This window comes from Mobula birostris, chromosome 4, assembly GCF_030028105.1.
Source record: "Mobula birostris isolate sMobBir1 chromosome 4, sMobBir1.hap1, whole genome shotgun sequence".
Classification (NCBI taxonomy): Eukaryota; Metazoa; Chordata; class Chondrichthyes; order Myliobatiformes; family Myliobatidae; genus Mobula; species Mobula birostris.
In genome coordinates, this window is record NC_092373.1 from 84,276,497 (window position 1) to 84,289,774 (window position 13,278).

The 13,278-nt window shown below is 42.0% G+C and overlaps 1 protein-coding gene across 3 annotated transcripts in view; it reads right to left on the reverse strand.

Moving 5' to 3' along the window:
* Positions 1-239: 239 nt before the first annotated feature.
* klhl24a (kelch-like family member 24a) overlaps positions 240-13,278 on the reverse strand; it is a 33,372-nt gene continuing 20,333 nt past the window's right edge. For all 3 annotated transcript variants that reach the window (XM_072255694.1, XM_072255695.1, XM_072255696.1), the window contains 2 exons: positions 7,643-7,831; positions 240-5,971 (listed from right to left, as the gene is read on the reverse strand). In XM_072255694.1, the coding sequence (XP_072111795.1) occupies positions 5,774-5,971; positions 7,643-7,831 (387 nt within the window). In that variant the 3' untranslated portion in view covers positions 240-5,773. The remainder of the gene's footprint in view (positions 5,972-7,642; positions 7,832-13,278) is intronic.

Below are 13,278 nucleotides of genomic sequence, written 5' to 3' on the forward strand. Positions count from 1 at the left end.
CAATAATGGGGGGGGGTCTGAGACTAGATCGGACAAGGACAGCAAATTTCCTTTGTGTTAGGACATTAGTCAGCTAGTTTTTTTTAAATCGATGCCAATAACTGGTTTGCTTCTTCAACTCCCCAGCTGCCATAGTGGAATTTGAACTCAATTTTTGGATTGTTGGTTCAGCAATTAAGCTGATAGACATCTGGGCTATCACTCAGGAATATAATTGAACAAAACAATGATACCATCAAAAGGAGCTTTATTATGATTTTGATGATCAATCCTTGCTCAAAAAGTGGCTTTTAAAGGAACACATTAAAAAAAAGAAAGCAATACAAGGATTTAAGGAGAGACTGGTGGCTTAAAGGGCCAAAAAGTTACCAAAATCCCAGAGATAGAATATCCAATGCATCATCAATCAGACATCTAGATGACACTACATACTAGAATATTATTATTGACTTCACATTTTCTACACATTGTTCTTTTCAAGCTTAAAACATACTGCACAACCCTCAAAACACAAGTTTCTCTACATCCAACATACACTTTACATAACAAATATAAAGCATATTCTGTCTTGAAGACAAGCCAACTGTTACAAAAATAACAACCATTTTGCAATTCATTTATTTGTAAAAAAAAAGTTACCAGTTACTTACAGCTTTAAAAAATGTCCCTTACCCTCTGAAAAATATACACCCACTACTTCTGAAATACAAACTCAAAATGACAGCTTCTCTTCCTTGCTACTGAGCAGATCTGATTAAATGTCCATACTTACACTGAAGGTCGGTGCGTTCCATACAGTAACTAATACTTGGGAAGAGAGCTACCCAGGTGGAATCTAACCATAAAGTACAGATTGCTTTATGTAGAAGAATGGATACTTGGAAGTGAACTGCAATTTCCATTAATCCAAATTCTGTGATTAAACCATTAAGTAAACTGTATCACTTTGAGCCTTCGTGATTGGAGTTATTCAAAAGTACTTAATATTTGCTGGATTTGTAATACACACTATTTGCATTTTCATCCAGATTACAGGGCGGTTGGTGGATATACAGTAACAGCCACAACCATACTGTGCATCACTGCCAGAGTTCATTAATGCAAAGACTCGTTCTTCTTGTACATCATGCACCAAATTGACATTATGTTTTCCAGCAGTTTACATAAAAATATTCTTGTCTTGTACAACTAAAATATAACCACCTCAGTGCCGAAGATTATACATAGATAAGCACAACATACAACAAAATGTGATAAAGTACCTACTTTGCAACCCTGCATTAGGGACGGTAAAGACCATTCACAAAAGGCACAGTTGGTCATAGGAGATCTGCCTTCAAGCTCTCAGCAGCCCTGAATGGGTCTGGTTATTACCTTTGACTGCACATTCTCAGTGCACTTAAGCAAAATCTTTCCTGCCATCTTACCATCTGACAAAGTTGCACTGAGATCCTAATAATACTTTTCTTTTATAACACTCCATGAAGAGTTTGGGGACAGCAAATGTTGACTTTTGCTCAAAGTTAAGAGCTATGCAAGCCTTTAGGCTGTAAGATTTTCATTTGCTAACGGAACATTGAGGCCATTGGGTTATGTCAGGAGTATAAAATATAATTGAAAAGTATAACAACATCAGCTGCTGGGGCTGGAGTTATGGCTAAGTCTCATTAATATCACACATTCCTTGCCTATTTTTCTCTGTTGAAGTCTCTTTTTCTGCATTGCTTTATCTCGCTCTCCTTAGAATCTGCCTGACTATTGACTCCCACTCTTTCACCAAAAGCTCAGCGGAGAATTCATTATGTTTAAGCAAGTTGTTTACTCCGGCATTATCAATCATCTCTTATTAAATCTATTTGGCCTAGGATGATCTACCTGTCAGAAGACTAACTCCTGGCAAATGGGGAACAACATTTCCATCTCCACTGCATTCTCCGAAGCTGTACATGTCATCGCAGCCTCCTGCATGCTATTAATCAGTAAACCTGATTCACAAGGTATACAAGTTAGTACTAGGGACCAGAATACCAATGACTGGCCCTTTCTTCTGGGCCTACAGACCCATTCCACTAATTGGCTGTTGCACTGGGAGCAGTCTGCCCAAACTGCTCCTTGAACAAATCAATGGCCACTAATTCAACAGGCACTTTTCTCTAATTCAGAGTTTGCCTCCTCCCAAGATAGTTTGATTTTAGATAAATCCAAAAATAGAACAGGCAAAATTAATGGCTTGTTGTGGCAAAAATAACAGCTCCATTTGACCTTTGTGATTGAGTCATTAATACTCTTACTTCATTCCTGTAGAATTTTTATGCCAAATTCAGATCTCAGTATGTGCTCATCAATAGCAATTCCTCACTGAGCTGTGCACTAGAAATAGCATAATGTAGCAAGACATTATTTACAAAAAAACTGTCACTGAGCTGAACATTAAAATAATATATACAAAAACATAAAATAATTAAGTTAAATAAAAAGCATATATAAACTGAAGTCACCCAACATAGTGCATTTTGAATATTTCCTTGACAGAAGTGGAGGGCTAGGAAAGGCAGCAGGGTGATAGTCCACAGATGGAAACCCAAGTTTTGCAATTCCTGCTGCTTTCAAGCACCAGGTATTCCACTTAGATAATTAAAGATATTATTCGGTTGAGTGCTTAGCCATGAATAAAGCTTTGTGTTATACAATTTTCTGCCCGACTGCAGACATTTTAGCCTCCATAGTCGTGAATGTGCACACCCTACATAAGCTTTTAGGGTTGATCAGATGGATACTGTAAGCCAATTGTCCAAGATTAGTTAATCGATTCCAAGTTCAGATAATGTTTCCCAACCTCCAGTTGACAACAAAAGAAAAGAAAAACAAATATCTATAACAGAATACTCAATAAGATGCAAAATATAGATCTTTGCAGGCGGTGTGCCAAGTCCATTTCTCATCCGTCTCTTAAGTCACCCAGCATAATTCAACTTCCAAACCTAAAAGTTCTTGGTTCACCTTGCAACATGTGATGTATTGGTTTTACATAACTCCTGTAATCCATTCCATGCATTCTAAAGTTCCCAGTGATGCAAATAAGTTATTGGGAGTTTTAATTTAAAAATAACAAGATCTCCAAATTGAGGTCAGGAAGTTCAATTCATGAATCAAGTTCTATGAAAATAGATATTACCTAGGCTTGGTGAAGGTATCATACATTAAATTGCTAGATTTGGTGATCCTATGGCAATATTAATCATCTTATTAACTTCCTCTTAAACATTATTGAAAATTATATTTTATATTGTGTCTTCCATTATGCTGGAAATATTGCCCATAACAGTGATCACATCAAACACTCATTTTTACACAAATCCTACCCAACTAATTTTACTTGCCCATATTCCAATCAATGTTGTCACAAATTCTACCACTCAACTACACAATGTGGGCAATTCACAGCAGTCAATTAACATACCAACCCTCATGAATTTGAGATGTGGAACAAAGCCAGAGCACCCGGAGGAAACCCATACAGTCACAGGGAGAACGTGCAAACTCCACTCAAACACACGTGTACTGTGCTCAATGATGAGGAGACATGTGAGTGGACTTTCTTAAACCTAACCATATGGGATCATCCCTCACTAATCATTGCCTTCTCTTATGTGCTCTTCGAAACAGAAGGAACCTGATGTTGTTGGGGGGGCCGGAGTCTCTTATTTATCATGTCCAAAACTTTCTTGTCATCAGCCTCAATAAAGAGCAAACGGTGAAAGAAATGACTTCTTTGCAGCTTTACCAGTGAGCCACACAGAAGCTACTATCAACATCAAGGTGACATAGATGCTTTCATGTGTTTAGAGAGGCTTCAAACTCTTTGATGCAAAGACCTCTCTAACCAGATCAAACATGACATTTCCACTTGGATTAAACATCCTTGGAATTTTTTTCTGAATCCCTTGCTTCTTCAATATAAGAAAACTGTTTCTTTTTCTAGCAACACACACAAAATGCTGGAGAAACTCAGCAGGCCAGGCAGCATCTATGGAAAGGAGTGTAGTCGATGCTTCGGGCCGAAACGCTTCATCAGGACTGAAGAGAAAAAAGATGAGGAGTCAAGAGTTAGAAGGTGGGGGGAGGGGAAGAAGAAACATAAGGTGATAGGTGAAACTGGGAGGGGGAGGAGCGAAGTAAATAGCTGGGAAGTTGATTGATGAGAGAGATACAGAGCTGGAGAAGGGGGAATCTGATAGAAGAGGACAGAAGGCTATGGAAAAAAAGGGAAGAAGCACCAGAGGGAGGTGATGGGCAGGCAAGGAGATAAGGTGAGAGGGAAAAGGGAATGGGGAATGGTGAAGGTGCGGGGAGGCATTACCGAAAGTTAGAGAAGTATCTACTCATGCCATCAGGTTGGAGGCTACCCAAACAGAATATAAAGTGTTGCTCCTCCAACCTCAGTGAGGCCTCATCGCAACAGTGGAAGAGGCCATGGATTGACATATCGGAATGGGAATGGGAAGTGGAATTAAAGTGGGTGACCACTGGGAGATCCTACTTTTTCTGGTGGACCAAGCGTAGATGGTCAGCGAAGCGGACTTCCAATCTACGACAGGTCTCACTGATATACAGGAGGCCACAGTGGGTGCACCAGATACAACAGATGACCCCAACAGACTCACAGGTGAAGTGTCGCCACACCTGTTTGGTTTCCTAAATGGTAGTGAGGGAGGAGGTGTAGGGGTGTAGGGGCAGGTGTAGCTCTTGTTCCATTTGTAAAGATGTGCCAGAAGGGAGATCACTGGGGAGAGATGAATGGACAAGGGAGTCACATAGGGAGTGATCCCTGTGGAAAGCAGAAAGTGGAGGGAGGGAAAGATGTGTTTGATGGTAGGATCCCATTGGAGATGGCCAAAGTTATGGAGAATTATTTGCTGGATGCGGAGGCTGGTGGGGTGATAGGTGAGGACAAGAGGAACCCTATCCCTGGTAGGGTGGCAGGAGATGGGGTGAGGGCAGACGTGCAAAATGGAAGAGATGCGGTTGAAGGCAGCATTGTTGGTGGAGGAAGGGAAGCCCTTTCCTTGAAGAAGGAGGACATCTCCTTTGTTCTGGAATGAAAAGCCTCATCCTAAGGGCAGGTGCGGCGGAGACAGAGGAATTGAGAGAATGGGGTGGCATTTTTACAGGTAACAAGGTGTGAAGAGGTATAGTCAATGTAGCTGTGAATGTCAGTGAGTTTATAATACACATCAATAGCTAAGTTGTCTCCAGAGATAGAGGGAGATCGAGAATGGGAAGGGGGGTGTTCGAACTGGACCAGGTAAATTTGAAGGCAGGGTGGAAGTTGGAGGCAAAGTTGATGAACTCAAAGAGCTCTGCATGGGTGGAGGAAGCAGCAGTAATGTATTATCGATGTTTGTATTTTTTAAAGTAAATTAGCACTTGATATATTGGATCAAGAGAGATGAGGCAATGTAACTGAATGGACGATTCACAGTCCATAATTATCTAAGGGACGCAGGCACGTGGGCAAGTGGCATAACTGCCTGCAGTGCCACAGATTTGGTATTCTTACCACTGGGAACTCAGGAAATGGATTCTGATCTATAACTATATCAGTATCATAAAATGCTTGAAATGAGGCTCAACATTTTTTTAAGAATGTGCTACAGGAAAATAATTGTCTTATATAGAACCCTCAGAGGCAGACACCATTCCTCCAGAGGAAGTTTTAGTTAGGTTGTCTCTCTCTACCAATTGGCATTGGGTGGGAGCTGGAGATCCTCTTTCAAGGCCTATACTTCTCATTGTATCGGTGGATTGTCACGCAGCCATGGTAGGAAATGGGCCTGGGCATGGCTGCCATTGCTGTGATGATTCCTGTTGCTGGGTCGTAACATGTGATGGTATCAGAGGCCTCTCCTGTTTCTTTTCTGCCACCCAGGATGTAGATCTTCCCATTGCATACCGACATCCCACAGCTCTCCTGTGTGTCAAAGAGGAAACAGAATGTACGATAAATCAGCTTATAAAAGACCACAACATCTGGTAACTCAGTTACCTATTATTGGATTAACATTGAATGCAACAACTGATAGTCTATGAACTTCTTTTAAATGGCATTTTTCAGCAGTGGAGGATGAAGGGAAACCTGAGTTTATGAGATTATGAGAGGCATGGATAGAACAGACAGTATCTTTTTTCAAAGGCAAGCCTTTGAGGTAAGGGGTTAAATCGAAGCAGGTGCATGGGGCAAGATTTATTTTATTACTACACAGAGTGGTGGGTGCCTGGAATGAGCAGCCAGGGATGGTGGTAGAAGCAAATATGGCAAGAGGCATTTAAGATAGAGACATGAATAAGCAGAGAATGGAGAGATATGGACCTTGTCAAGGTAGAATGGAACACTTTAGTTAGGTGTTTATTTCGTTTTGGCAACTATCGTGGTCGGAAGGGTCTGTTCCTGTCTTATACTGTTCTATGTTCTATTCCATCTTTAGCAGAGTCCAAAAGTTTCAGAGTATGGAAATGGGCCGTACAGCCCAAAACAGTAGTGACCATAAAACACCCGTCTTATAGTTATCCCATTTTTATTCTCCCAACAGCCCTGCGTCCTAATGGTAATCTACTGTGATCCCTGGACTGACTGTACCAGGGGTTGATTGGACCTGTGAGGCAGTAGCTCTACGATGCTGCACAGATAAGTATGCCTGCAAAGATCAGAATGAGAACCTTGTTTCATATCACTGGCACGTGTCGTGAAATTTACTAACTTTGCGGCAGCAGTACAATGCAATACATGTTAAGTATAGAAAATAACGGAGTTACAGTAAGTACGTTTATGTCTATATTAAATAGTTGAATTAAATAAACAGTGCAAAAACGGAAATAATAAAGTAGTGAGTGTATTCTTGCTGGATGTTTCATTAAATAACACCCAGTTTTTGATTCAAACAGCATCAGCAGAGTTACAGTAAAGTAAGGTACTGTCTGGGATGAGATAACGAGTGGAAGGAGGTTAGTAGAAATGAGAACAGCCTAACTTACTCAATAACTGTTACCAAAAGCACCCAGTCCCTCTATATTCATGCATTGCACTTTGTCTGCTTTCCTCTATGTTTCTCTGCCATGTCAGTCTCTCCCTTGCTGATTTTACCTCAGCATTCACACTGAACATTCCCGGTTCTAAATCAAAGCACTTGTAGTTGGTTTCAGTCTCCTACTCCACGTGTTTCACCTGGGAATCTTTCGTTTCAGTATACTCGTCACACACAAGTATGACGTGATGATACTGGGAAAATGGAATCTCCACAACTCTCCTTAGTACTAAAATGAATTATAAAATCACTTTTAGGAAACACTGAAATTCTTGATTAATACTACCAGAATTGATGACAAGCACTAAAGCAGAAAATACCATTGGTTGAAGCCAATTCCATTAAACCTTGTTGCCAATTTGCTGAATTCGGTTAAGACAGGATACAGGGTGACAGACTAGAGATTATTTCATTGTTTTCAGAGAAAACATTTGAGAAAATTCTGAGAACTTTCAGAGTTCTGAGAAAATTAGGAACAATGCAATGAGATCACATGATGGACACTTTCACAGTAGAAGTGCTGTGAAAATGCCCCTCAGAACAGATGTTATAATGATTACCTGTCTGCTGAAGGTATTCACCGCATGTATCCAGTAGTCCTCAACTGGATCGTAGCAGTAGATGGACTTGGTCAGACCCCCAGCCACGTATATAAGGTTATTCAAGGACACCGCAGTAATACATCGTTTAGCAATGGGAATGGGGGCACGCAGCAGCCAAACACTGGTTGTAGGGTCATAACACTGAACCTGTTGGAGGAAATAAATAGCTGCATTTGTATGGCATCTTTCATGACCTCAGGATGTGCCCAAATGGAACAGATACGGTTAATAATTAAAGATACATGTAAGGCTACTGAAGGAAATGTGTGATTATATCACAGTAACTGTGAAAATCAACTATAACACAAATCTGGAAAGAACTACTGTAAAAATACTAAAACACTCACAGGCATTGCAGCAAATGGGTAGATGCATGTAGATGTACATATATATATAGGCATCCTAAAACAGTAATATTTACATTGTTACAGTAATAAATATACAGATAGATACTGAAGCATTTAATTTTGCATTATACAGTACTGTGCAAAAGTCTTAGGCACATGTAAAAAAATTCTGTAAAGCAAAGATGCTTTCAAAAGTAATGAAATTATAAGTTTCCTACTATCAATAAATTTACTATAAAGAGCAGTAAATAGTAAAAAACTAAATCAAATCAATTCTTCTTTTGCATAGTACTGTATATGCACTTAGCAAGAGTGACCAGGAACAAGAACAGACTGTTTACTCTTCGTCTAAGAGAAATCAAAGACATTTAAGGTGAACCACTGTAACTGACCAATTTACGACCAGCTAATAATATACTTGGAAGAGAGCCTGGTGTGCTCCTGCCCTTTATAGTTCTGTATTACAATGAGTCTGAAGTAGGTTTAATTTTACTGGCACAGTAAGTCATAAAATTTGCAGTTTTTCAGCAGCTGTACATTACAATACATAAAAAGCTATAAATTATAGTAAGACATATATATTTAAATAAGTAGAGTAAAATGAGAGCAAATATAAATACTATAGCCACTCTTGAGCCTTCTTTGTAATTGTATCAATATGTTGGTCCCAGGATAGACCTTCGGAGATGTTGACTCCCAGGAAAGAGAAACTGCTTATCCTTTTCACTGCTGATCCCTCGATGAGGACTGGTGTGTGTTCCCTCGATTTCCCCTTCCTTAAGTCTACAGTCAATTCCTTAGTCTTACTGACATAGTTGCTGTTGCAACACCACTTAACCAGCTGATCTTCTCAATCCTGTGTGTCTCCTCATTACCATCTGAAATTCTGCCAACAATAGTCACATTGTGAGCAAATTTATAGATGGTGATTGAGCTGTGCTTGACTACACAGTCGTGGATGTAGAGAGGGTAGACCAGTGGGCCAGGCACACATGCTTAAGGTGCGCCGGGGTTTGTTGGTCAGCGAGGAGCAGATGTTATTTTCGATCCACACTGACTGTGATCTCCTGATGAGGAAGTTCAGAATCCAGTTGCAGCGAGAGGTACAGAGGCCCAGGATTTGAAGCTTATCGATTTGTACTGAGGATATGATTTGTTCAACGTTGTGTCGTATCAATAATTAGCAGCCTGATGTAGGTTCTGCTATTGTCCAGGAGATCCAAAGCAGAGTGGAGAGCCACTGAGGTTGCATCTACTGTCGACCTACTGTGGCGATAGACAAAATGCAGCGGGTCTAGATCCTCGATTAAGCGAGGGTTGATTCTGGCTGTAACAAACCTGCCTCTCAAAGGATTTCATCACAGTAGATGGGAGTGCAATCAGGCGACAGTCATTGAGGCAGCTCACTCTGCTCTTCTTGGGCACTGTTGTCTCCATTTTGAAATAGGTGGAATCTCTGAGTGCCACACTGAGAGACTGAAAATGTCTTGTACACATACAGCATCAGGGCCTAGGGCCTAGGGCCTGACGCCGGCCTCCCTTTCAAAGCGTGCACGAAACGCATTGAGCTCACCTGGGAGAGAGAAGCAGCACAGCGCAGTTTGATATCATTTCCCACTTTGGAGTCAAATGCCACAGAACCTGCGACTGAACTAAGCATGTTGGGAGGTCACTAGTTCCATTTCTTTTTGGCTCCTGTTTAGCAGGTCGATGCTCGATCCTGACTTTGGTTGTGTCAGTGTGGAGTTTGCACTTTCTCCCAATGACCGAAAGGGTTTTCCCTGGGTGCTCAGATTTCTTCACAATCGTCACCACCTTGTGTACAGAGTAGATGGGCGCATAACTGGGAGACCTGCCAGGTTTGATGGCTCTGGGCCTTTCCTCACTGAAATTCAGAAGCATGAGGGATGCCCTCATCGAAACCTATCAAATGTCGAATGGCCTCGATAGCGTGTACGTGTAAAAGATGCTTCCTATTGTGAGGGGTATCTAAGACCAGAGGGGACAGCCTCGGAATAGAGGGGCGTCCTTTTAGAATGGAGATGAGGAGGAATTTCTTCAGCCAGAAAGTGGGGAATCTGTGGAACTCACTGCCACAGGCGACTGCGGAGGGCCGGTCATAGGCCATATTTAAGGCAGAGGTTGACAGTCAGGGCACGAAAGGATACGGGGAGAAGGCAGGAGATTAGGGCTGACAGAGAATGTGGATCAGCCACGATGAAATGGTAGAGCAGACTTTATGTGCCAAATGGCCTAATTCTTCTGCTATATCTTATGGTCTTACAGTAAATAAAAATAGGGATTAATTGGAAGCTAATGTGAACCTCATGAAGAACTGTCTCCTTTAGCGTCTTTATTGGTAAAGATCAAAGAAGCAGATTAGAGCATGAAACGCATAACAACTCCCTTCATTATCAAGTCTGGAGGAGACTAGATCAGCCTTCACTGATAAGCATAATCACTGTGCCCCCTGATAAACGTTGTTTGTGTGATTCTGTGTAAGAACGTGTGGGTAAGCATGGATATGTCAACACAGCCAGAGAGAGATGCAGCATGAAAACAGGGCCTTTGCCCACTGACTCCATGTCGACCATCACACACCCGTTTTTCAGCAATCCCACGCTCCCCACAGTCCCATTCACCCCTGACGGACTCTGCCGCTCGCCTACGAGTATTTATAGTGGACGATTACCCTGTGAATTCACATATCTGTGGGAGATGGAAGGAAACCGAGGTACCGTTGGGCAGGGGGGTGGACCCTGGCAATCAATGGACAAACATGCAAACTCCACACAGTCAACGACAGATACCAAGATTGAACCCGGGTTACTGGAGCTGTGAGACAGCAGTTTACCAGCTGTGGCACAGGGGCAACACGGTAGCATAGTGGCTAGCATCATCTTTAACAGTTCCAGTGACCTGGGTTCAATTCCCCCCACTGTCTGTACGTTTTCCCTGTGACTGGGCGAGTTTCCTCCGGGTGCTTCAGTTCCCTCCCACAGTAGGTTGGTAGGTTAATTGGTCATTGTAAATTGTCCCGAGATTAGGCCAGGATTAAATCGGGAGTTGCTAGGCCGCACAGATCCAAGGGCTGGAAGGGTCTTGTTTCTCATTGCATGCAAACAGTTACACGTGTGTCTGTGTGGGTGTATCTGTGTAAGTGTGCGTGAGTGTCTGTGTGTATATCTGTGTACGTGTGTGTGAGTGTCTGTGTGGGTGTATGTGGAGTTACATGCATATTTATGCTCCACTTGCTTAAATAACCTACTCCTAAACCTAGACCTGGCACAACACATGGGCCCCATACTCAAGGGAAGATGTGCTGACTTTAGGGTCCAGAGAAGATTCATTAGGATGATCTCAGGATTTACAGGGCAGGAACAGAAAGGCAGAACAATGACTGAGTGGCTGAGGAACAGATGCAGCACCAGGGTTCCAAGTCCTTGGATGACTGGAACCTCTTCTTGGGCGCAGGTGACCTTCACAAAAGGGATGAACTGCACCTTAACTGGAGATGCTGTCTGGGAGACTCACAGGGGCTACTTGACAGCTTTTAGTTTTTCAGGGGAATGGGAACCCAGAGCAGCACAGGAGAATGTGGAGGGATTGAGAGGAAGGTGGATGTCACGATCAGTGAGAACAGGTAGGAATAAGGTAACAGATACAATGGGACAGAAAGGTTGAAGTGTGTGTATTTTAACGCTAGGAGTATGATGGGTATGGGTGATGAACTTAGAACATAAATCAGCATGTGGAACTATGATGTTGTGGCAATAACAGAGGCTGAGTTGAGAGAGGGGCAGTAATGGATGCTTAACATTCCAGGGTTTAGATGTTTTCGTGAAGATAGAGAAGGTAAAGGGGGAGGGGGGAGTTGCAAAATTAATCAGGGACAATATTGCAGCTCCATTTGCAGGGGCCACAATGGAGGGCTGATTCACTGAGTCCATATGGGTAGAAGTTAAAAATCAGAAAGATGCAATCATGCTGATGGGAATGTACTACACCACAACCATCTTCCCTCCCCCTGTAATAGGCAGATACGCAGGAAGATTAAGGAAAGGTGCTAAAACAACAGGGTTGCTGTCTGTTTAAGGAAAGGTACAAAAACCACAGGGTTGTTGTTTTGGGTGACTTCGACAGTCAACATGACTGCGCAGCTCAATTTGCGTCTGACTAACTTCAGTGAGATTTTCGATGAGGTAACAAAGATGATTGATGAAGGGGGTAAGGTGTTTGACTAGATCCCTCATGGGAGGCTTATCCAAAAGATTAAGATGCATAGGATCCATAGTAAATTAACAATTTGTATTCAGAATTAACTTGCCCATAGAAGACAGAGAGTAATGGTAAATGGGATCTTATTCTGGCTGGAGGTCTGTATTATTGGTGTTCAGCAAAGATCCATAATGGAACCTCTGCTGCTTGTGATATACACTCATTGACAACTTTATTAGGTACACCCGTATACCTCCTCATTAATGTAAATATCTACAATCATGTGGCAGCAACTCAACGTGTAAAAGCATGCAGACATGGTCAAGTGGTTCAGTTGTTTTTCAGGCCAAACAGAATAGGGAAGAAATGTGACTTAAGTGACTTTGACTGTGGACTGATTGTTGGTGCCAGAAGGGCTGGTTCAAGGATCTCCAAAACTGCTGATCTCCTGGGATTTTCACACACAGCAGTCTTGAAAGTTTAGAGAATGGTGCGAAAAAAAAACAATCAAATGGGCATCATTTCTGTGGGTGAAAATGCCTTGTTAATAAGAGGTCGGAGAAAAACGACCAGACTGGTTCAAGCCGACAAGAAAGCGTAAGTAACTCAAATAACCACCTGTTACAACAAAGGAGCATCTCTGAGCGCTAAACCCATTGCACCATGAAATGGATGGGCTATAGCATAAGAAAACTATGAACATACACTCCGGAGGTACCAAATAAAGTGGCCACTGATTGTACATAAATGACCTGGATAAAAGATTGGTGGGTTAGTAAGTTTGCTGATGATACAAAGCACGTGGTGCTGTGTTGAGGTTTGCCCATAGACACAGATCAGTTGAAGAAATAACAGACAGAGTTTAACGTGCCAAGCGTGAAGTGTTGCACTTTCAGGGATCAAATGGAAAGATGGCAAGACCTTAACCATGTTGACATACAGAGGGATCTAGGAGTCTAAGTCTATCTCCCTGAAAGGGGCTAAACAGACAGAATAGAGGTAGAAAAGGCATACAGCATGCTTGCCTTC